Source organism: Pituophis catenifer, unplaced genomic scaffold (genome assembly GCF_029215685.1).
Source record: "Pituophis catenifer annectens isolate HBS135680 unplaced genomic scaffold, rPitCat1.0.hap2 SCAF_2, whole genome shotgun sequence".
Taxonomy (NCBI): domain Eukaryota; kingdom Metazoa; phylum Chordata; class Lepidosauria; order Squamata; family Colubridae; genus Pituophis; species Pituophis catenifer.
The window spans coordinates 161630196-161656635 of record NW_027256882.1 but is presented as its reverse complement, the minus strand read 5'-3'; the positions used below and the strand labels follow the sequence as shown (position 1 = coordinate 161656635).

General features: G+C 38.8%; 1 protein-coding gene across 2 annotated transcripts in view; it reads left to right on the top strand.

Moving 5' to 3' along the window:
- Positions 1–26440, top strand: part of LOC139312821 (cyclic AMP-dependent transcription factor ATF-7) — a 122817-nt gene that overhangs the window by 21599 nt on the left and 74778 nt on the right. Inside the window, exons 2-4 of one of the 2 annotated variants that reach the window (XR_011600033.1) lie at positions 5974–6081; positions 6359–6500; positions 8743–8879. Coding sequence is in view for 1 of the 2 variants with exons in the window: in XM_070937940.1 (XP_070794041.1) it covers positions 15126–15173 (48 nt within the window). In the remaining variant the exon portion in view is untranslated. Of the gene's footprint in view, positions 1–5973; positions 6082–6358; positions 6501–8742; positions 8880–15108; positions 15174–26440 lie in introns of those variants that run through there. The other variant, XM_070937940.1, reaches the window with a different exon arrangement.

Genomic DNA, 26440 nt, shown 5'->3' with positions numbered 1-26440 from the left:
TGTTTCAAGAAATCTGTCTGAGGTTCGGCACTCCGATGATCGACTTGTTTGCTTCACGGAGGAACGCTCAACTGCCCCGCTTCATATCCCGCTACCAAGACCCGTCGGCGGAGGACCGAGACGCCCTGAGATGTCACTGGCCAGTAGGCCTCCTATATGCATTTCCCCCCATTCCTCTACTGTCACGAGTCGTGAGGAAATTGCTGAGAGAACAGGCGGACCTGATCCTGGTGGCACCCAATTGGCCACGCAGGGCCTGGTACGCAGACCTTCTCTCTCTCTCCGTGTCTCCGCCCTGGGTGATTCCGCCCACTCAAGTAGTTCTGCTCCAAGGGGCCGTTTGTCATCCAGAGCCCCAATGGCTCCACTTGGCCGTTTGGCGTTTGAGCGCGTCCTCCTAAAGAAGTCTCATCTGTCAGACGGAGTTGTCAAGATTATACAGGCGGCCAGACGCCCGTCAACTTGCCGTATTTACGAGGCTTCCTGGAGAGCTTTCTGCACTTGGGGGGCTTCGAGGCATGTGGATCCCACCTCGGCGACGGTGGAGGAGGTCTTGGAATTCCTGCATTCCGGTCTTCAGAAAGGCCTGGCCCCGGCGACCCTGAGGCGACAGACTGCTGCCTTATCCACCGTTCTGAAGTGTCCTCCCTACGATTCTCTTTCACGACACCCGCTCATCAGGGGCTTTCTCCACGGCGCGACCAATCTCTGCCCACCACAGGTCCACAGATACCCTACTTGGGATCTCCCTCTGGTGCTTCGGGCCCTGACAGCTTCTCCATTTGAACCTATTAGGACGGCTACGCTAAAACATCTGTCATTTAAGATAACATTCCTGTTGGCTATCACATCCGCCCGCCGGGTATCGGAGCTCTCAGCGCTCTCTATTCGAGAGGACCTTTGTCTTTTCCGCGACAGTATGGTGATTCTCAGGCTTGACCCTACGTTCCTTCCGAAAGTAAATACTCCCTTTCACAGGGCGCAGGAACTATCCTTGCCGGACTTCTGTCCAGCTCCGAGGAATTCTACGGAACGTCGTTGGCATAAACTTGACGTTAAGCGGGCTCTGCGCATATATATTCATCGGACCTCTTCCTTTCGTAGGACGGAGGCCCTGCTGGTCTCCTTCCATCCTGCCTCGATGGGACAGAAGATATCTGCAGCTACAGTCGGCAGGTGGCTCAAAGCGTGTATCTCATTGGCGTATGAGCTGTTGGGACAACCTGTACCGGGTAGAATCCTACCACACTCCACACGCAGCGCGGCTACCTCCGCTGCGTGGGCGACACAAGCCTCGGTGGAAGATATTTGCCGGGCTGCAACATGGTCCTCGGTGTCACAGTTTATCCGTCACTATCGGATTGACTCATATGCTTCTTCGGACGCTTCCTTCGGGCGCCGAGTACTACAAAGGGTAGCCTTGGACACAGGTTTGGGGCATCCAGTCTCCCGCCCTAGTACTTGAGCTTGGGTATGTCCCAGCCATGGACAGTGGGAGCAGCACTCTGGAAAACGGACGTTGGCTTACCTGAACGTCCCTTTTAGGAGTGCTGCGACCACTGTCCATTCCCTCCCTTGTTTGTGTGTTATTCTGCTGTTGCAGTTTCTTTCAGACTGTCTGCCGTGTTTCCAGTTCCCGTGTTTGGATTTGCTGTTGGACCTTTCTATTGGAGTCTTGCTGTGTCTTCGTGATAGACTGGAGGATCATGGGACTGGAGGCGTGTCCTAGCAGGGAGAGTTTAACAGCTCTCACTCAGTTACTGTCAAGATCTGAAGTGTAGTTCCCCAGCCATGGACAGTGGTCGCAGCACTCCTAAAAGGGACGTTCAGGTAAGCCAACGTCCGTTTGACAACTGGCTTGTATTCATAATAGTTGCAGCATCCTGAGATCATGCGTTCACCATTTGTGACTTTCCCAGCCGGAATCCAACAAGCAAAGTCAAAGGGAAAGCTGAATTACCTTAATGACTGCATGATTCATTTAGCAACTGCCATGATTCGCTTAACAGCTGTGGCAAAAAGTCATAAAACCAGGCACAACTAATTTAACAACCTCCTTGACTAGTAATAGAAAGCGTGAGGATTCACGCTTGATTCCTCTCAGTTGAGCTACTAGGGTCAATATATTATCCGGCATGCATCAGAAAGTTCAGTGAGCATGGGAGCAATGTATTTCCTCTGAAACATCGTCAAGGAGCGATGTGCTTTTGGAACAGTTTCAAAGCACAGATTTCCTTCCTTTCACTTTTTTGGCTAGGGAGATTTTGCTGCTTCGGCAAGATGAGTTGTGTCTACATACAATGTTCCTGGAAGCAAAGAACGAAGGGTTCTTTTTAATGACTTATTGCAACCACTGCTTTATTGGGTTTGTTGGGAACTGTACAGTTTTCAGGATGTTGACTTAGATTTTTTTTTTCTTACAGAAGCATATCCCTTAGCATGTGACATAGTAAGAAAGTGCCCATTGACATACAACTTAATTTTAGTAAATTGAGTGGTCATCTTGGCATTTTACTTTGTGTACTTTTATGTAACCAGTTTGTTGTGCCTTGAAGTTTGGGTAAAATTCGCAACTCATATATTGAGTTGACTTATTTGTATCATGGCTCTGTAGTTTGCTTATGCTAGAGCTTTAGCCTCCCAAACTCCCAGCATACCTTACAAAGAACAGAGGTAAGAAAATCCTTGCCTTTAGGCTTACACCATAAAAGCACAATATAAAATAAAAAGAAATGGAAGAAGAAACAAAAATTTTAAATGGGACACCTTTACAGACAATTAGTTTTAATACGTGGTTATTGATTTGGTTAACATATTTGTTTTCCCTTGCCTTTTTTGAACTGGTTGAAATATACATGCTTGTTCATTTTTGTCATATGCACACATTTATCCTTAGATAAATGTGATGGTTGTGATAGAGAATATCTGTGACGGTTGACATCAACCAATAGATCTAAAGTAATGAAGGAATTATAAAAACGCCTTTATATGGAACATGATTTTCAGGGAAAAAAAAGATCTCTAAGGCAGGGGTGAAATGCTCCCAGTTCGGACCGGCTCGGGCGAGTAGGTAGCGATGGCGGCGGGCAGTTCAGAGAACCAGTAGCAAAAATCCCTTCCCCCCCAGCCTTCAGCTTGCTTACCTTAGCTGCTGGTTGCAACGCCTGCCTTGCTTCGCTTGCTGTAATCCCTGCAATCCATTGCATCAGCAAGCAATTGAATCTCCCTGCCTGCAATCAAGCTCATCGGTGAGCAGCTCTATCTGCCTGCCTGTAAGTTTTTTCCCCTTTGGGAGCTTTAAAAAAAATAGTTAATAATAGTTTTTTTAGTCATTCTTTTTTTAGACCTAGCCATTTAAAGTTTAAGAAATTTTAAATTTAGCTGCTTTTATACACTGCTCAAAAAAATAAAGGGAACACAAACAGAAGACATCCGAGATCTGAATGAATGAAATAGCCTTATTAAATACTTTGTTTGTTACATACAGTAGTTTTGTGTTCCCTTTAGTTGTTTTAGCAGTGTATAAACTACTGTATGTAAAGACCAAAGTATTTAATAAGGCTATTTCATTCATTCAGATCTCGGATGTCTTCTGCTTGTGTTCCCTTTATTTTTTTGAGCAGTATATAAAAATAAAAATAAAAATAAAATAAAATAATATTTGTGCAGCTTTCTGAGATTTTGTGTGTTTCTGTAGTGTTTCACTCTAATTACACAAACACACAAAATCTCACAAAGCTATATGTGGAATTTTGTGTGTGTAAAGTGTGAAAGTTGGTTTTTGGGCTTTTTGGGGCTGTGTGAGGTTCCTGCTTGTTGCAGGGGCCATTTTGGGTCTAGCACAGCTGCTTTTACATTGTGGGTGAGCCAGTTGTGTTGTGTTGTGTGTGTGTGTGTAAAGTGTGAAAGTTGGTTTTTTGGGGCTGTGTGAGGTTCCTGCTTGTTGCAGGGGCCATTTTGGGTCTAGCACAGCTGCTTTTACATTGTGGGTGAGCCAGTTGTGTTGTGTTGTGTGTGTGTCAAGTGTGAAAGTTGGTTTTTTGAGCTTTTTGGGGCTGTGTGAGGTTCCTGCTTGTTGCAGGGGCCATTTTGGGTCTAGCACAGCTGCTTTTACATTGTGGGTGAGCCAGTTGTGTTGTGTTGTGTTTTGTAGGTTAAAAAAGGGCAACAAAGTGACATTGACTTGGCCACGCCCACCTGACCAACAAGCCATGCCCACCCAGTCACCTGACCACTAAGCACCACCCACTAATTAAGCCATGCCCACAGAACCGGTAGCGAAAATTTTTAGATTTCACTCCTGCTCTAAGGTATATTAAAGTTGACTTAGAGTTGTATTTTATTGGATGGGCCAGAAGCATGAGAACACTAGTGAGAAAGATTGCTTGTGGGAATGCTTCGGACTACTGTAAATCCTCTTCTTCATCAAGAACAGGCAGAAAAATAGTCTTCATTATGTATCAATTCTGGTAAGCTAGTTACATTTATTATGTCAGAAATTACAGGAAACTATGGGACATGGATTGCAGTTCTAGCAACTGCATAGTGGCAAAGAGCAGCTCCTTAAATCTGTTGTTAACACAAGGTACCTCCCAGTTTAAACACTGGGAAAGCTAATTATACAGGTGCTAGTCAAGAGTGATTTTTGTTACTAAGCATGAGAAATGAAACTGCTTTTCAGACACAATTCTTTGTTTATTTCAGGCATACAAAGTAGTTAGCGGTCTCATGCGTGAGGCAGGGGAAGATACTTGAAAGAGGCATTTATAACATTCTCCCTTTAACTGTTATTCAAATCTATATTAAGAAACACAGCATCTAATGGATGGAAATATGCAAGCTTGAAGTTTTATATGGGATTCCTGACAACTGGCAACCATTTGGAGTGCATTTGATGTCTCATAGTGAGTGGGATATTCTGCTCTGCACACTAGTTGCTCTTGGCTAGTTGAAAAGCTATTCTTCAAAAGATTGGCTTCATGAGGGATCTGTGGGTCATGTCTGGGCCCATATTGAGGCAGCAGTTGAAGCTTATTTCGTTCTTTACACCTCAAAATTGTCCTTATTTTCAAATTTGTTTTTATTGGAATTTTAAAAAACCATTTTCCGTACTTTAAGATGCAACATTGGGTTGAAAACCATATTTAAACCTTACATTTGGTTTCTTTCTGAAAGTATTTTTGAAGTGCAGCATGCTGAACTTTCTTGGAGTTTGTCTTCCTAAAATGGTGGCAAGATGAAAGGCAAATCAGTACGAATGGTTGAAGTGTCAGATTCTCAGATTTTTCTTCTCATTGGTTTTGCTCATCTGTCAACCTATCTCTTTCCAATATTGATATTGGAACTAGTGCCCTAGTTAAGGTGGATCAGTTCCTGAATGTAAAATAGAGGCAAATTACAGTATTTTATTTTATTTTATACATACTATTATATGTGCATACTAAAATACACACACACACACTTATGTGGTATATAAATACTATGAATCAACAAATACCCCCAATCAATGCATAAAATATATTTGTGGGAAGCATTCTTTTGATTGAATTTTTAATGGCTGAAGTGTGATCTTTGTCAACCAATCGATGACAGACATGTGCACAGACAGTTGTGAAAACAAGCAAGGACAATTCTCAATATAAATAGGCAGTGGATCATGTTTCTTCTCAAATGGATGACAAATATAGATTAAGACGTGTTGAGCCTTTAAAGGTGTTTGGTTTTTATTTGAGTGCTATGGGGTGGGGATGCTACTGTAGTTTCCTTTTTATGCGTTCTTCAAATCTCAGAATGTATTCTTATCCATCCTTCCTATGACTTAGTGGTCTAGATTTGGAAATAATTTTGCCAGTGCTCACTGATCAATTTTACGTTGCTTTTATCCCCTCCCTCTCGGAAGACATGTGGAAGTGAGCTCTTTCTTACGTTTGGGTACCGTCGCTGATTTTTTTTTTGTCTATAATCCATCTTTAGAATGCAATCAATTATGGAAAAAACCTGAGTCAATTATTTCAGCTATAATTTCCAAAATTACTTCATCAGAGAGAAAAGGAAAAGAGCCTAATGAAAGCCTTATGAAAGGTATGTGTTTCTTCTTTGCTTCAGCCTCTGCATCATCTCCTGAATATGTAAACAAATTGCTTATGAGCGTGATGTTTTCTAGGACACATAATTAGCCTAGGGCCCCATTCCAGCTCAGGAACATTTTTTTTTCATCCCAGTTTTTAAAATTTGAAATGTGACATAGTCGCCAAACATTTGGTTTACTGGAATTTTAAACTTAATCTTTCAAGTTTAAGGATTAGTTTAATGTTTTTTTCCTCCTCACTGAAGTTTGGCGTGGTCTTCTACTCCCCAGATGTTCATAGGGAAGTCCTAAGTCTGGCCAGAGTCCCTCCAGAACAGACCCACACCAGTATTCACCCACCTCCGATGGGGGGAGAGAGAGAGAGACCAGGAACTCCCATTTTGAGGCTTCCCAACTGAATCAAATTGCAAGGGTATTGTATTATAATTGTTTTTAAATGTTTTATTATTTTTTGCTGCCCAGAGACACTTGCTTGAGATGGGTGGATGTAGAAGTTGAATAAATAAATAAATAAATAAATAAATAAATAAATAAATAAATAATATCATTTAGATTGCAGTTAGTTATACCTACTCACCTGAAGATTGGGTGGGGCCACCTTATTAGCCTTTAATATTGTACCAAAAACCATACAGAGTATCTTAACATCCAAACAGCTTATACCACCCACATGTACATGAGTTTTTGTAAATACCGTAACAAAAAGGAGTGAACCCCACAAAAATCGGCCTCCTTCCCAGTCCTGTTTTCTTTGGAATGAACTTTGACAAGGAGCTACAACTTACCATCCTCCATAGACAATCCTCTATCAGCCCCTTCTTCAATTTTATCACTAGAATATTTCTAAAGAAGAAAAAAAGAAAGATTTCTAAGATGGGCCTCACTACTAAGACCAACCACTGTCTTTTGTTATCTGTTATGGAACTTTCAGCTAATTATCTAAGCCCTAATCCATGCCCCATTCAAATCCTTGAATACGTCTGACATGGTACCAGTTGCTAACTTCCTAGAAAGATGACAGAGATAAGAGTGCAGTATGCCCAAAAAAGTGGTAGATCTCCCACCCAGCCATTAGGAACAGTTGGAACAGCAATTTGCTTATAAATTCTCAGATTTACAAAAATCTTGAGTCCATTGTGATAGCTAGGGAGCGTCTGTGACCACGTGATCTAGGACTGCTTCTGGCCTGTGAACTTTAACAAAATGAAATAAATAGAGTGTTCTTTTGGTTGTCTCTGGTCACTTGTGTTCTTGAATTAGTGCCTGATATCAGGAGACTGATACCAGTAGTCTTAAAAGAGGCTGTGATGCACCCATTCTTTCAGAGGCTTTCCTCAGATCTATCTGTATTTGATAAGTATTGCCCGGGCTTTAAACTGCTCTTCTGGAGAAAGGCTATTGAGACTACAGTCAATATTCAACTATGGAGCACCCTAAAGGAATCCGACGGTTTTGACTCTTTTCAACCAGGATGTAGGTCTGGGCATGGAACTAAGATATGATTGGTTGTTCCTATAGATGACCTTGATTTCCCTTCTTGTACTTTTGGGCATCTCAGCAGTTTTTGATATTATCCATCATGGTATCCTTCTGGACTACATGCAGAGAACTGTTTTAAAGTTCTGTTGTGTTCCTAGAGAGTTCTAGTCAACGGACAGGAGAGAATTAAGGCAGGTTCTCTGAAATGTTGCAGAAATTAGTTTTCTCTCCCCAGGTTCTTAATAACCACATGAAGCTGCAGGAGGTCATACGTTGGTTTACAATATGTTAATGATACTGAGCTGTACATTGTTTTCCCGTACCACATAAGGCATGCTCTCAGCATCTTGATCCATTGTCTGGTGGCTGGGAGGTTTGAAGAAACAGGATCACAGTGCAGGGTAGTCCTGATTTCAACAGCTACTTCTAGATGGATAGATGGAAGCCATAGCCCAGAGGCCTTTGCTCCATTTTAACTAGTGTACCAGTTGTAGCCGTGTTGCAAATGTTAGGACTTTGCAACAATGATGCTCTCATCGCCACTTGCTTGGGATCAATGCAATGTGATCTACATGGCTCTGCCTTTGTAAATCATCTGGAAGCTTCAACTAGACCAGAATGTGCTAGCCCAGTATAAACACATTATACTTGTGTTCAAGTCTTGCATTGGATACTTACTGGCTTCCAAATGCATTTCAAAATGCTGGTTTGGACCTTTAACGTCCTACATGACTTGGCTGCAAGGTATTTCAAGGATCATTTCTCCAAGCAGCCTGTCCAACACAGATGCCCCTGAGGAACATTTACTTGATCCATTCACTGCCAAACTTTCCACTTCATCATTTTCAAACAGTAGAGGGAATGGCAGTTCATAGGAACAGCCTCTCACTTGTCATTTCCTCCCTATTCATCAACTCCCACTTTATTAACAATTTATAAACTGTAGCCACGTTTGTGTCCAAGTGGACAACTGTCATGTAAAAGATATCTCACCCCCTGCGCACCTTGTTCCCTTCCTCCCCGTCTTTTTACCATAACTTAAGATTTTATTGCTATATCTGTATTTGTATTATTTTTCTTAACTTTATAAGCCTCCCAGAGTCACTTTGTGGCAAGATAAGGGGCAAATAAATTTAATAAATACTACTACTAATAATAATAATCTCATTCTACAGAAGGAGAGGCAAGACACATGAGAAATGTTCCAAGAAGGGGAAACTCCCTAGTTTTCCAGAGAGCAAAAGGAAAGAAGAGGATAAATAATTTCAGTCCTGCAAGATTTTGTTAATATAGCTTTATAATAAAGATAGAATTGGTGTTCATAGTTGTGCTTCTTGTGTGAACTACCTAAAAGGGGTAACATGGAATTATGTTCTCCACCTGAAATATGTTCAGGATCTTCTAGCTTTTCCTCTGCAGCAAGTCTATAGTCTACTATCCTATCTCTACTGTTGAAAAAGCACCACAGTACATTCAATACACTGTTCTCCATCAGCGCGCAGAGAAGGAACGTTCAGGTAAGACAACGTTCGTTCTTTGCTTCATTTTGCTGAAAATTACAGCATGAGCCAAAAAAAGGATGGCTTTGTATCTTGTCTTTAAAATAAAGCTTAAAATATGGAGCCATTCAAACTACTTTCAGCTGGTGGGCTCTAAATATGTTAGATCCCCTGCTTCATATTTAAATACAAAGTTGGTGTAAAGACAGATGCTATTGGTGCATGTGATACAAGTCTTTTCACTTTAGCTTCACTGTAGAAGCCCACTGTTTTTTATATAAAGAAGTAAAAGGAATTTGATTTTCTTGGCCCTTGCTTTAAAGAATCATGCTAACATTAGAGGTTTTGACTCTCTGAGTAGAAGCTTATGCACTTGAAAGGAGACTCACAAACAGTTATAAGAAAATCCAATTAAAATTGCAGCATATGAAAGGAAAGGGCAGTGTAGCACAATACCTGCATTGTAGAAATGGTATTGCTGTTATCATAAAAGTGTATGAGAGCAAAAGGAATGTAGAAGGGAAGGGGATTCTAAAATCCATTGGATGAAAAATAAAATACAATTACTGAAGATATAGTAGATACACTACTATTCCAAAATTCATGCCTTATTTTTGCCTTTGGTTTTTATTGAGCTTCAGGATAATTTTGCAGCTTTTAAAGAACTTTTAATAGTCAAATGAAGTTTCCTGAATCAAATATATATTCTAGTATGTTACTGTCAAGGTGCAATTTGTGATCTCTGTAAATATTCCAAGGAGCTACCTTAACATACGTCTTACCTCCTCCAAACAAGCTAACAGTCTTTTCTGCTTAGTTTTACATTTCTACTTCCTCAGTATAGAGCTATAATACTCCCACATGATGAAATAATGTACAGTTTCCTGTTTGTGAAACTGGTGAGGTAGACTTCTCCTAATATTCACAACAATGTGCTATAGCAATACAGTGCTAGACTCTGGTTGGGAAAATCCAGATTTGAATGTTACTTCCCTTTTAATTTCAACTGGGTTAGTGGCGAGTTGCCAGCATCTCCTCCTCCATGGGATTGATCTCTCAGAAAAAATGATTGGGAAGTATGGGCTATATTTGCAATTTGGGTCTTTTGGAGAAAGTCTAAAATAAAAAGCACTTAAAATCACAATGTAAGGAGAGTTTTTTTTAAAAAAATATAAGGGATATCTTGCACCATGCAGCCCAGGTGTGAATTTTTTATCAGAGGGGAATATATTTTGCTTTAGGTCTGACTGTTGTACTGTATGGTAACTGTGGAGAGTGTGGATTTAGGAGCTATATTTAAAGCAGGGCACCAGCTGCTGCCCTTTGCAGATACCTTACAGCACAAACACACACTAACTGAACCTTTGCTGCTGTGCACGGAAATGGAGCTTTTTGTAAAGTGGACATCTTCGCAGAATTTCTCAGAAATCCTACTGGCATATTAGGAGGGCAGTTAAAGCTGGGGGGGGGGGGTTTTCAGGAGACTTTTGAAATAGCGGGCTGAGATAATAGTCCAATTCTGATATTCTGTGGACTTTGTGTTCAAGCATCTGGATGGTACCCTTCCTACTATTCAGTTTACTATTTCAAAGGTTGCAATCTGAAATGTAGCATTGTAAGAATATGACCTGGAGGCTGTTCTTATTATACAAATCCTGATACAGAAGTACAGGTAGTCCTCAATTTACAGCAGTTCATTTAGTGACCATTCAAAGTTACAACGGCACTGAAAAAAATAACTTACTACCGTTTTTCACCCTTACGACTCTTGCAGCATCCCCATGGTCACGTGTTCAAAATTCAGATGCTTGGCAACTGGCTCATATTTATGACAGTTGCAGTGTCCTGGGGTCATGTGATCACCTTTTGTGACCTGACAAGCAAAGTCAATGGGGAAGACAGATTCACTTAACAACCATCTTACTAACTTAACAACTGCAATGATTCACTTAACCACAAAGAAAAGTCACACAATGGGGCAAACTCACTTAACAAATGTTTCACAACATAAATTTTGGGCTCAGTTGTGGTCATAAGTCTCCCTGATTTGTCCCTCTTTAAATTGGGCATATGCTTTCCCGTTTGATCTGGAAATAGTGAAGAGACCTGAAGACTTCAAAAACCAAGTGAAACCAAGTATACACCATTTTTTAAAAGAGGGGGGGGGGTTTGCAAATCCTTCAGTTTTAATTTTTAGCTATTTATTTTAATAACAACTTTAGCATGGCCTCATATCAGAAAAGCTTTAATTAATTCCTCCTTTATATTGAAAGTTGCAGTGCTGAACAATTTAAAATAACAGTAATAATATAGCTTTTTGTTTTCACTAATGTATGCCTGCAACTTGCTGAACATGTGAGAAAGCAAGAAATTGGATAGGATAAACATCCCAATAAATATTGTCCTTACTTTAAATCCTAGATTAAGCAAAGCACTTGACAGGAAAAAAAATTAGAGTCTACAACTATCATACATATCTTTCTAGCCTAGCATTTTCAGTGTGATAGCCAGTGTGTTAGAAAATTTGGGAGACATAGTCAGAACACATAATGGAAAGCTGTTTTAGAAGATGCTATTTCATATTTTGAGAATTCTTGGTGCAAATATGTTGGAGTTCCATTCAGTGCAAAGAATATGTGTTTGAGTTCCATGATGAAAAGGACTAGGAGTTGAAACTATTTTCCCAATATACTAGGGAATAAATAGCGGATTTTAATTTTTTATGTATGAAATTAATTTTGAGGCTAAATAACAAAATGTGTTTTGTGTTTGTTAGAGGTTTGGAAAATTTCAGTCAGAATTAAAAATGCAATGCATGTAAAGCCTAAAGAATACAGCTATAATAAATGACCAGTAAGTATATTAAATCTTCCTGGAAAAGGTCTGTGTATGTGGTTACTAAAGGTCAGCACTGACTTGATGGCACATAATCAAAGTATATTAAAATAATATAAAATAGTAATGAAATATAATTCTTCAAAATTCACAAGAAGACATTTTAAAGTTATAAATATAGCACACATATTAAAATATGTAAAGACAAATTTCAGATTATTTGCCAGTGGTAAAAAGTTCAGTTATGCATTGTGATCCATTTCTCATCTTCTTCAGTAGTCTGAGCAATAATTTGTTTTAAAAAAATATCAAATCTGCAATTAATCCTACTTTGCAATGTACATTGAACATCACAGATTGCTTAAAAACTAATATTATTACAGTAATACAGATCACTCCACCCATGATTTCTTTTTCTCAGATCTGTGTTTTGGAGGAATAATCATCTGATGCAGTCAGCATGAACATTACAAAAAACAAGTTTGCAGGCAGATGCAGTTGTATATTTACTCTCAGATGCAAAAAATAATGTGCATTAGCCAGGTGCATTTAAAAATGCACTTGTTGAAAATAGTAGCCTGTGCAACGGGGGAAGATGTTTACAAACAGTATTTACAGGATTCAGATTCAGCAATCAACCATTTCCAACAAATTAACCCCTTAATTTAGGAAAATATATGGAAATTTCATAAACAGTTACAATATAGGTCAGTGATGGCTAACCTTTTCGGCACAGTGCCGAAAACGTGCGTGTGTGCACACACCCATAATGCAATGCGCACGTCCGCCCCACATATGCATACATGACCACCTTGTTCACTCCACCCCCGCACATGCATGCACAACCCCAACACGTGCCACACACCCCTGTGCATGCACGCATGACCCCCGTCCATGCACACATGACCCCCGCATGCGTCCTTCCCCCTCTGCATGCATTTGCAACCACGTGCGTGCGACACCTGCACATACACACACATCTCCCACATGCGCCCTGTCCCCCATGCATGTGTGGCAGAGACCTGAAAACCAGTTGGCCAGCTGGAGCTGAGCTGGGGCGACAGCTTGTGTGCCCGCAGAGAGGGCTCTGCGTGCCACCTGTGGCACGTGTGCCATAGGTTCACCATCATGGGTATAGGTTGTTTTCAATTTATGACCACAGTTGGGATGAGAATTTTTGTTGCTAAGCAAAAAGCAAAAAGTTGTTATTTTACAACTTTTTTGCCACAGTTATTAAATGTTAAATTAATGAGTTGTTAAATGAATCACTGTAACTTATGTGACTTATGCAGCGAATCCAATTACGTTAAGCGATTTTCAGAAGTGGTTTCAGTGGTGTGCCACTGTCTCCTTCCTAGGGCTGAGAGAAAGTGACTTCCCAAGGTCACCCTGCTGGCTTTGCCCTTAAGGTAGGATTAGAACTCAAGTTCTCCTAATTTCTAGCCTGGTGTATATACCAAACTGACTCTCTGTTAACTACAGGCAATCCTCGATTTAAAACCACAATTGGGACCAGAACTTCTGTTACTAGGCAAGTGAGTTGCGCCCAATTTTATAATCTTTTTTTTTTTTGCTATGCCTGTTAAACAAATCACACAGTTGCTAAATGAATCATGCAGTCATTAAGTTAATCCATTTTGTTTGTTGGAAACCAGGTGGGAAGATCACAGATAGTGATCACACTACCCTAGGATATTGCAACAATCGTAAATACATGCCGATTGTCAAGTGCCAGAATTGTGATCATGTGGCCGTGGGAATGCTATGATTCCCCTAAGTGCAAGGACTGGTTACAAGTCACTTTTTTCAGTCCCATTGTAACTTCAAATGGTCACTTCAAACCATTTGTAAATCAAGAACTGTATGCAATAGCAATTTCTCTGAAGAAATAATAGCAATTTTATTATACTGTAATTGTTTAAGTTTCACTATTAAAAAGCTGGGTGGGACAGAGAAGTGATTATTTCTAAAATTTGCATAGTGGAGGCTTCTTTTGTTTGCACTTTTTGTTAATAAGAATAGTTTCACCTGTTGTGTAACAGGACTGATGTTTTAAATTCTTTTACAGTCATTTTTGTCATCGCTCTTGCAATTTTACCATCAGGGAGCTAGATTATTGCCTTGAGAAAATGGAGCTTCATTCCTACAATCCTGTGACTAATTACAGATTTGTAGTTCTCTCATATTAAAAATATTGGTTCCACGTTGAGAAGAATTGAATTTATCTCTCCATAGCTTGGAGATAGATTGTTGTACATTGCACAATCACTTTATGTTTGCTTATCTGTGTTGTGATCACAAAAAACCAAAAGTGACTACCTTCAGAAGGATAATAAGTAATGCATGGTATTTCATAATCCAGCTATCTTCATTCTGTGGCCAGAATTGAAGATTAAGGCCTGCAAAAGCAACCTGAGAGTAGCATGAAGCAGAACTGAGATTTTGCTAAGTTTTACAATATGTCTATTTTTTGAAATACTGAATCTTTCTGTGATTCCTAAACATGTTCCGACTCTGGAAGGAGAAGGGAATGCGTAGATTGTTTGAAATGCCAGGATGTAGATAGTATCTGTGGTCCAGATGTTTTTCAAGGATCTGAGTTTTTCTGCTGCTTCACTATTGGTGATAGCTAAAATGTTAAGAAAAAACTTCCCAACGGTAAAAACACTGGAACAGAGAGACAATTTCTCAGAGAGATGCTGGGCGGCCTTTGACTGGATGAACTCAGGAAACTGGGCAGTCATCTGTCTGGAATGCTTTAATTAGAATTCCTATACAATACTGAGCAGGGGATTGGAATCGGGGACCTCCTTGGCCCCTTCCAACTCTATGATTCAGTGACTCTGAATAACAGTTGTATTAGTGCAGTGTGTGTGTGTGTGTGTGTGTGTGTGTGTGTGGCTTACGTCCCACTGCTTGTTGCACATTTTCCTAGATGTACTTCTGGCCCAAACTGGGAGGCAGGCAGACTGACAGGCAGACCTTGCTGCTCAATATTTGTCTATTCCCCCCCACCCCCAGAATTCTCATTGTCTTTCCTCATCCCCACAACCTTGTGCCAATTTTGGTCTGTTCAAACATGTCATTGATATTGATACTCCTAAAAAGTGCTGCTACACAATAGCATTTCGGCTCAAATTTCATCTTTAGCTAACTTAATTTTTTTTTTTTCTCTTTCCTCCATCCCCTTTTTCCCCCCATTTGTAGCTCAACTGTAGAAAAATATGGGAGACGACAGGCCGTTTGTGTGCAGTGCCCCCGGCTGTGGACAGGTAAGTTTACAGTATACTTTGCTGTTAATATATCATTATGAATCAAAGTGGCTGTTTTATCACCGAGGCAAAGAGTTTAAAGCCAACGTCTTATGTGATCACTGGGGGTAATCAGATCGGAAGATTTGCAGTGTGTAAATCCAAGTTATGAGCAAGTGCAAGAGCCCTGAAGTAATGAAATTTGCCTGGTATGCCTGGCGTTTTGCTGGTATTTTCTCTCTTCTTGTATGTCACATCCAGAAGTAATCACAAAATATAGAGGGAGGAAACTTTATACCTGATATCTAGATAATATAATCTGATAGCGTAGTATGATTTAATAACATTTCTTGGTCCCCCCCCCAACATATATTTATTTCTCAGGAAAAGCTTAGAATGTCTTTAAACCTATTTTTAAAAAGTGCATATTGTTCCATAGCAACACTTATTAAATTTTCCTTTTATAATACTATATATTTAAAAAACACAAGAAGAAAAACAGAATTAAAAAAAATAAAAGCACCTAGGCATATAATCTGTACAAAGATGCACTTTGGCATAATCCTTTAAATATTAGCCTATTTACTTTTAAAAGCAGTATTTTAATAGTTTAAGAAAAATAAGTTGACATTTGCTCCTGGATGAACACATTTATTTTCAAATGGAGACACAAATAAATAAGCCTTGTTTACATTCTGGGTGTATGAGTGAAGGTCTGTACTATCCATGGAAATAATCTTTGCCATTAAATGGCTTCAGATGGACAAGTAGTACACTGAGATTCACACTGCGATATGTACAGGTAGACCTTGACTTGTAACAGTTCATTTAGTGACCATTCAATGTTACAACGCCACTGAAAAAAGTGACTTATGACCATTTTTCACATTTGCCACCATTGCAGCATCCCCATGGTCATGTGATCAAAACTCAGATGCTTGGCAACTGGTTCAGATTTATTGCAGTGTTGCAGTGTCCCAGGGTCATGTGATCCCCTTTTGCGACCTTCTTACAAGCAAAGTCAATGGAGAAGCCAGATTCACTGTACTAAACACGGTACTAACTTAACAACTGTCATGATTCATTTAACAACTGTGGCCAGAAAGGTCATAAAATGGGGCAAAATTCACTTAACAAATGTTTCACTTAGCTACAGAAATGTTGGGCTCAATTTCAGTCGTAAGTCGAGGACTATCTGTATATAAAAAATAAATTTTATGACAATTTGGACTGGAATTTCCATCATAAGTCGTTCTGATCATAGGTCAAGTCAGACCTGGTTTTACAACAATTTTTATGGCAGTTGTTATGCAAATCGCCATGGTCCTTAAGTGAATCCAGCTTCCCATGTGGCCGTTTTTTGCTAGAACTTGGCAGAAGTTGCAAATTATTACTACCTGATGCTGCTGATGCTGCAGCCTGTCATAGATGCGAGCCCTTTGCCAAGCACCAAATTCTGATCATGTGACTGCGGGGCTGGGGCAATGGTTATCATGCAAGTACAGGTCATACATGACTTTTTCCAAAGTCGTAACTTTGAACTGTCATTAAACAGATAGACATAAGTCGATGGAGTGCAAAGGAATTGTCTCTGTGCGTGCTTAGCTGAAGTGCTTAATTAACGCTTAACCTGAAAAGATGCCCATATGTGAGTGTATCAGGTTTTGTAATGAGATGCATAATTCAGTTATTATTATGTAAAAGTGAAATGACAAAGCAATTCTGTAAGCTGCTATCTGTACATATCCATTGATATCAGTGAAACTTACTCCTGAATTAGCATCCATCAATCTGGATATTTTGCAAGGTGGAACAGCTGATATTATGCTATATTTGTAAGGCTCTGAAGTTCCTTGTGGAATGCAAAGAGATACTTTCCATATAGGTGGTCAGAGCAAAGTAAAGACCTTTATAGAGGATCAGAACAATTGCCACCAAATTAAAGAGATCTAGATGACCTGTTTGTCCAAATTTGAAACAATTTCTTGCTTAAAATTATCTGGTGAACCTTTTATTAGGATCCATTTTTTTGGGCTGGTGATAAAGAAGGTATTAGAGCAGCACACTTCAACATTTTCATAAATTGGCTATTTTGTAATCGACATTAACTATATTTTATCACTGCTGGATTAGTTAGTTACCATTTTCAGTCTTTCTGCGCCATTCTATATAATTGGCAGCAGATTTTGATATTTGAACTGAATAATTTTAATTAGCTATCTGAAGTTTGTTTCTTTTCACTTCACACTCCTGTTGTAATATTTTTCCTTTTTAATACTTCGTTATGTGTGTGTTATGATGTATAATGTTAAATGAAAGACTGAAGAGGAAGATTGGCCAGGGAACAGGGACTTTAGGGACAAAGTAAAGAAAATGGGATAGATGTTGATAACTGTTGCTGAATGACTTACTTTTAAATATGAATTATTCTGAGGTGGTTGTATGGTTGTTGTTTTTCTTTCCTGGCTCAATTATGGAAGTACCTAGTACCCAGTGTTGATCACTAGAGGTAAAAAATGTAGCATCAAAAAGATATTCCATATACTAGTAAACCTGGCTCATGTAAAATGTTGAAGGCATAATATTTCTTTTTTGCACACATTGTATGAAATTATCCACAATGTTGGAAGAGATCTAATCTAATCCCTTACTTGATGCATTAATTCACAGTTATGGCAAACCAAATAGATAGTTGCCCAGACCCTTTTTAAAGGCCTCCGTAGGACCATACAATGAGTCTGTATTGCGGTTATTATAGTCAAGACTCTTCCACCACCCCAAAGGATAATAAAACTAGTGTGACATAAACTTGTGTAGATATAGGTCCCTAGAGATGCTAATTCCATAATAATGTTAATAAGAAGTCTTTAAGGAAGAGATGGGCAATCTTTTTAATTTATTAAGGGCTGTATTTCCTCAGGGGTAATTGAAATTGTGGAGATTGCATTTAAGCAATATTGAAGCAAGTGTTGTATTTCTTATGGACACTTTCTCCCTCCCTCCCAGGCAGCAGACTTCAGGGAAAGCGATAGTATCTCTTATCTGTCTGAACTGAGCTCTTAGAGATAACTTTTGAATTAATCTAAAGGACCCGTGTGTCCTTTCCCTTCTTTAAATATATATGTATCAATAATATGCTATGCTTAGAGTCATGATGCTCTCCTGTAAGATCCTGTTAACAAATAATTAGGTTGCTGTATCTAGCAGATGTATTTCCAGTCTATCCTTTCATGTATCATGGATTTATCATGTATTGGAGATGAATAGCTATAAGTTTGTATAAGTCTGTGCATGTCAAGGACATAAAATTATTGAAATGACAGGAAGATAATGACCACTAACATATGACTACCACATATCCCTTAGTATTTGCAGATGTGTTTTTCCCTTTGAAATATGATTTGCAAATATAATAGAAGTATTTCAGAACAAAGGTCCAGTGACAAACTCTTATCTGTACTGAAGATCCCTTCATTTTTCCCGTATTATTACTGAAAGAAAAGCTGAAGGAAAGCCATTCTGAAGCAATTTATCCTTTTTATTTCCTTTATTTGGAAATTAATTTACTATTTTTCAAAAGTATGGTGTGGCTCAGAAATCTAGTAATTTTTTTTTAATTTTTTCTTAATTTTGATTTATATGCCGCCCTTCTCCGGAGACTCAGGGCGGCTTACAATGTGCTAACCAATAGCCTTCATCCTTTTGTATATAGTAATGATTTAAAGCTGGAAATAATTTCATTTGATTCATCAATGTGGTCTTTTATAAAATACGGCCGTACAAGGAAGGGGACTGATTCTGCCTTACGCCGCCATCTTGATGCTATAATTTTGTTTTGTTTTATTCTTGCAGTTTGGGAACTCCTAAACAAAAATGTACATAGCTCTGTTTGGCTATATTTGTTCATAATGCTAAGCTGAGATTGATTTTATTTATTTATATTTATTGAACAATAAATATTGTTCATAAATATTTATTGAGTTTTACAGATGAGCAACGTAAACACGGCTTTTTCAGTCGATTTCTTGTTCGCTTTCTTCATTTCCTTTGTTAGTACCACAAGAAACAGGTTGAGCACAAAAACCAGAAATAGGCCAGGGGAAAATATAATGATAAGCCTTTGCTGAAACAAGTCATGACTCAAAAAACAAGTTGAAATCTCTGAAAATAGCCATGAAAGCCAGCTGGGTGACCTTGGGCCAGTCTCTCTCTCACAGTCCAACTCACCTCAGAGGGTCGTCGTTGTGGGGAAAATAGGAGAAAGAAGATGTGTTTGAATATACCCTGTTTCCTCCCCCCCCCCAATAAGACATCCCCTGATAATAAGCCCAATCAGGCTTTTGAGCACATGACAATAAGGCCAAGCACTTATTTCAGGGTTCAAAAAAATATAAGATAGGGTCTTATTTTCGGGGAAACACGGTATATGTTTGCCACTTCGAGTTATTTGTAAAAATAATAAAAGTGGGTTATAAAGAAACAAACAAATAAATAAATACATTGGAGTTCATTGGAAAAAAGAAACTTGGGTTAGAGTCCAAGATCCATAAGATAACACATGAAGAATCGCAATATGTCTTTCTTCACTTGGGCTCAGAACTGTGTTTCACCCGCATACAAATCAAAGCTTCTAGAACCTGCATTTTCAGTTCAAGCATGGATCACTTGAAAATGAACTGTTAATGCGTGTACACTCTTAACATGCAGTTAAGCAGACACTATTCTTTTTTAAAGTGAAACCTTTCAATCAGGTTTTGGTACCCCAGTTGTCTTTTGATTTTCATCACAATTCAATTTTATCTATAGTAAATATTACATATGGTTGCCCAGCAACCATAGTATTATCATGATAGGCAACCCATCGGTTTCTAGCGTTAATGAACTTTTAGAATCCTTTTTTTCTCTCCCTTCTTCTCTTTCACTCCTTTTGTATATGTACAAAAAAAAAGGAGGGCCTGAGACCTTGGTTGGCATAACCCTGTTAGAAGTCTCAAAATCTACTGTCTTTTTATTAAATTTTATTTTAAATATTTTTCATACTTTTTAAACTTAGTTGGCTATTGAGGGTTCTGTGTGGATAGTTCTTGATTATTGCTTCTGAGTATGGCATTTTTGTTAAATAATGTTTTCGTTCTTTTGATTTGCATCATTATATGTGTTCCATTGCTTATTGCTAAAAACTTTGTATGATTTATATGGTGTTTAAGAAAAGTGTAAAATTGTCTTAATATTCAGTAATTTACAATATAGATTCGGGAACTAGCCTGATCACTGCTCATTCATTTCCAATAATCACTGCAATAATACATTTGGTTGTTTGGTTGTTTTTTAAAGATAAGTATATCATTATTTACTGGTAGAACATTAAAGGATTCATACAATAAACAATTTTGATTTTCTTAAAAAATAAAACAGATAAATACATATTCTATTTTACCTCTGTTTACATTATGTGTGGCTTGGTATGTTAGTGTATAGCATTATATACAAACCAGCATAATGCATTCAAAATGTAACAGCAAGTAAAATAAAGTTGAAATGGAAACTGAAAAGAAGGCTGGCGAGTTTTTGCTCTTCAGTCTTGAAAGCTGGTGTTAAAATAAGTCATTTGGTATCTCAGTGCCTCTGGAATGTTACACAAGAGTATTTGTATATATCAGTGGCATTCCCAATTCCTTCCATTATATTGTTTTTTGAAAAGTGCTATTTCAGTTAGGGAGGTGATAGACTGAAATTGAATTAGGTGAAACTGCTTTCCATTCTATCCTGTAATTCAAGCTATTGGACTTTTAATGGACCTATAAACATGTTTTTTCGTTGCTAGGTCTTCAATGACTGTTATTTTTGGATTCTGTACATGATCACTTCCCAGCAGTAAGCTTGGTGTGACACAGCTGAATGGGCTGCATATACTTCTTTTTTTAAAAAAATCCACTGAATGCCATTAATCTATTTTCTTTTCTAAGAGGACAGGTGACACTTCTTTCCATTCCTCTCCAGATTCCTTCTTCCACCTGGTTTCTAAGTAGTTGCTCAACAAGAATGTTTCTCATAAAAGAGAGTTTGGAGATTCGAGGCTTTCTGTGGCTCAATCAGTAGGCACTCATGAGTTACATTTATGCAGTTTCTTCTATTAAAATATGAAAAAAGTTACAAAACTGATTTCTGTGGAGTAACGTTCTTTCAGGAGAAGGAAATTACAGGTCAACAACTGCATAGTCAGACAACTGGACAATTACAAGCAAAGAAAAAGTTGAGAAAATGTTTCTTTAACAGTCTAAAGTTTCCCCACACACACATACATTCCTGCCAAAATCAAAATCACCTTTGGTGAGATGGGGAGCTATATAAATATGTACATGACAGTCTTTTCTAACATAATCTTTTAACTTAGTGAAAATATTTCAGACTGATTTTCCATACAGTGTTGTATTAGCAAGTAGAAAAGAGTAGGTTATGAATAGAAACTGGGAAGATACAATGGTTTTTTTAAAAAAGATAATATCCCCCTGGATTTTTCTAATTCACAATATGGTTAGCAAACAGGTATCACTGCACTCCTAGCTATCAGTGGTTGTTTTGATGAGCCTGCATTCTGGGCAGCACACAACAATAGATAAAACCAAAAATATAAAAACACAAATATGAAAACCATAGTAATAAATATCCTAAAACCTCAAAATACAATCATAAGTGAATAATAAAAAATCACCCCTTCAACAACGGAGCCATCTAGACAACTTTCCAGTTCTGTGGGAGCTCCAGGCCTAGTCACATAACCAAATCTTGAAGGCCTTTTGGAATATCAAAAGGGATGTGACCAATCTAATTTGAGGGGTAGAGAGGATATTCCATAAGGCTGGCGCTAAAGAAAAGACATGTCTCCTGGGACCCACCAAATGTAGGTTCCTAGCTGATGGTAGCTGCAGCATGCTTAAGGCGATTGGTCTGAAGGCTAAAAATGTTATTTTACAGCCCAAAAGCTAGCAAAAGATAGTCATCCTAAAGGCTAGAAAGGTTTTTCAGCAGCTTCAGAAAAAAGCAAAGGAAAGGAATAGGGAAAGAGCTCAGGCCTACTGGGCATGGTGGGGCAGGGAGAAGGTTCAACTCTCGCAGGTGTGGGGGGATGGGGAGAAGTAGCAAGGGAGCTGAGCAAGTCCTCCAGCGCTATGTCGATTTTGTACACAATGGTGGGCAGGTGGATAGCTGAGATGGGTGGGGAGCTGTAGATGGGTGGGGGAGTTGCAGCGTGTCTAGTGATAAGGTCAGACATGCTGTCCTAAAGCGCCTAAATTTTGATCACATGAACACAGGGACACTGTAACAGCTATAACCTGAGGCCTGGGTCCCAACTCTCATCATTCAGCACCATCATAATTTCAGACAGTTGCTGAATGAACAACCGTAAATCAAGGACTACCTGTAATTCAATCTGAAGGTGATTGTTTGGCAGCAAAGTCAGGGAGACGAATGCACATATAGTAGATGAACTGCGCAATGTGAACTTCATTAGCGCTAAATCACTAGATGTCAATCCACTAGAATTGTTTATTCAAATAATGTTCCCCAGTTTTGATCGATACTTCTTAATACACATCTTGGTATACTTTAATTTCCCAGAACGATCTTGCTTGCTATCTAGGGAATTCTGGGAATTAAAGTCAATAACCTGGAGAGTGCCAGGTTGGAGATAGCTAGAATGTAAACTCTTTGTACCAAGTTTTGTCCAACTTGGATAATTTGGACAAAATTCCATTTGTGAAGTAGTTTCAGTAGAAATTGTGTACATATTCTGGCATTTGGATATACTGTTACCACTTGAATTCTAATAGTGATGAATTATGCCTGCTGAGGTATATTTTCTACATTAAGGGGGGAAATTCAAACCTTCCAGAGAGTCCAATTACATGATTTTAGTACATATTTCTTATAACAAGCTGGTGGAGAAGATTTAGATTGTGATTGGCCAGTGAACTTTGTGGTTGAGTAGTTTTAGATGCTTTAATTCTTATGAACAAGTAGAACATGCCAGTTACCATACTAATATAAAAATAGCTATTTTTTAAAATAAAAAAGTTGCCTTGAATGTGGAAAAAGTATTTATTGAAGCAATACCCATTTTCTCTCTGAGATTTGTCAGGATCTAAAACTTTCACACTAAAGATAGTAGAATTGTGTTGGAATGAATCCAGAAGTTCCTGCCTGAAATAGTACACTCTCTATTTTAGTTACTCAGATCAATATACCAGCTGTACCATCAAGATTTCTAAAGAAGGTGACTCCATATACCACCTTTAGAAGTTACAGTATTGTGAACTGACAGCTGGGAAATTTTTTCCTTATAGTTTGATTTAAAGCTGTTGCCACTGTAATTTTAACTTCCAGGATAGCATTATGAAGTACAGATTATGAGGAGGGATTTTTGTTTCAGGAAAATTGCTTATCCATTCATTTCTACACTAGTTCTGGTAATGTGTAAGTTCTACAGAGCCTCTCAGCTGCATATTGACAAACTTCAGTATAAATTAATGAGAGAGCCAGTTTGGTCTACTGGTTAGGGCACTAAGTTAGAAACCAAGAGTTCATGAGTTCTAGTCCCACTTTAGGCATTAAAGCTAGCTGGATGATTTGGGACCAGTCATTCTCTCTCTCTCTCTCTCTCTCTCGGCCCAACCCACCTCACAGGGTTGTTGTTGTGGGTAAAATAGGAGGAGGAAGGAATATTAAGTATGTTCATCACTTTGAGTTGTCTATGAAAATAATAAAGGTTGGAATTTAAATAAATAAAATAGTTTGCTTGGTTATTGCAAGAAACAAGAGACATCAATACAAGTAGTCCTTGATTTATAACTGGTCCTCACACTTACAAACATCACAATATCCCACAGCCACACAATAAAAGTCCAAGTGCTTGGCAACCAGCTTGTATTTACAACAGTTGCAATGTCTTAGGGGGGTCATGTGGTTGCCATTTGCAACTTTCCTAGCCAGCCTCCAACAAGCAAAGTCAATGGGGGAAGCCAGATTCACTTAATAACCTCATGATTCACTTTACAACTGCAGTGATTTACTTAACAACCATAGCAAAAAAAGCCATAAAATCAGGCACAACTCTCTTAATAATGGCCTTGCTTAGTAATGGAAATTCTGGTCCCAACTTGTAATTGTAAGTTGAGGACTACCTAATGTGTGTCCAGACAGTTTTTTGGGTGGGTGGATTTCTTTGTACAAATTACTTTTATATATTGAATTTAACACAGCAATTCAGTTCAGTGGGTAAGTTTTGTTTCTGACCTGAATATTCCAACCATAAAAGACTAATGGTATTTATTGTTCACCATTTTTGTAGCTTGTAAAGCAGATCGTAATTTGCATGTGCTTAGACAACAAAACAAGGCAAGGAAATGGCAACCCACTCCAGTATTTTTGCCATGAAAACCCCATGGACAGTACCAAAAGGAAAAAGGATATGATGCTGGAAGATGAGCCCCTCAGGTTGGAAGGTGTCCAATATGCTACTGGGGAAGAGCAGAGGGCTAGTACTAGTAGGCGCCAGAAAGAGTGAAGCGACTGGGCCAAAGCCGAAAGATGCTCAGCTGTGGATGCATCTGGTGGTGAAAGGAAAGTCCGATGCTGTAAAGATTTTTTCTCCATAGGAACCTGGAATGTAAGATCCATGAATCCAGGCAAGTTGGACATGATCAAACAAGAGATGACAAGACTGAACATCGACATCTTAGGAATCAGCAAACTAAAATGGACAGGAATGGGTGAATTTAATTCAGATGACCATCAGATATACTACTGTGGGCAAGAATCCCTCAGAAGAAATTGAGTAGCCTTCATAATCAATAAAAGAATAGGAAAAGCAATACGGGTATACAATCCCCAAAGTGACAGAATGATCTCAGTTCGAATCCAAGGCAAACCGTTCAATGTCACAGTAATCCAAGTCTATGCCCCAACCACTGGTGCTGAAGAGGATGAAATTGACCGGTTCTATGAAGCCCTACAGCACCTTATAGAATTAACACCAAAAAATGATGTCCTTATCATCATGGGGGATTGGAATGCTAAAGTAGGAAGCCAAAAGATAACCAGAATAACAGGCAAGTTTGGCCTTGGAGTACAAAATGAAGCAGGGCGCAGGCTGATAGAATTTTGTCAAGATAATACGATGGTCATAACAAACACTCTTTTCCAACAACTCAAGAGACGACTCTACACATGGACATCACTAGATGGTCAATACAGAAATCAGATTAACTATGTGCTCTGCAGCCAAAGATGGAGAAGCTCTATACAGTCAGTAAAAACAAGACCAGGTGTTGACTGTGGCTCAGATCATGAGCTTCATGTTGCAAAATTTAAGCTTAAATTGAAGAAAGTAGGGAAAAGCACTAGGCCACTCAGGTATGAACTAAATCATATCCCTGATGAATATACAATAGAGGTGACAAATAGATTTAAGGATTTAGATCTGATAGACAGAGTGCCTGAAGAACTATGGACAGAGGTTTGCAACATTGTACAAGAGGTAGCAACTAAAACCATCCCAAAGAAAAAGAAATGCAAGAAATGCAAAATGCTGTCTGAGGAAGCTTTGCAAATAGCTGAGGAAAGAAGGGAAGCGAAAGGCAAGGGAGAAAGAGAAAGATAAACCCAATTGAATGCAGAATTCCAGATCTCTTCAAGAAAATTAGAGATATCAAGGGAACATTTTATGCAAAGATAAAGGCATGATAAAGGACCAAAATGGCAGGGATCTAACAGAGGCAGATTAAGAAGAGGAGGAAAAATTACACAGAAGAACTATACAAGAATGAGCGTAACATCCCTGATAACCACGATGGGGTGGTCACTGACCTCGAACCAGACATCCTAGAATGTGAAGTCAAATGGGCCTTAGAAAATCTGAGCAACAACAAAGCTAGTGGAGATGACAGTATTCCATCTGAGCTATTCCAAGTCTTAAAAGACGATGCAGTAAAAGTGCTATATTCAATATGCCAGCAAATTTGGAAAACTCAACAGTGGCCACAGGATTGGAAAAGATCAGTTTACATTCCAATTCCAAAGAAAGACAATGCCAAAGAATGTTCAAACTATCGCACCATTGCACTCATTTCACATGCTAGTAAAGTTATGCTTAAAATCCTACAAGCTAGGCTCCATCAGCATGTGGATCGATAACTACCAGAAGTACAGGCAGGATTTTGAAGAGGCAGAGAAACTAGAAATCAAATTGCCAACATACGTTGGATCATGGAGAAAGCTAGGAAGTTCCA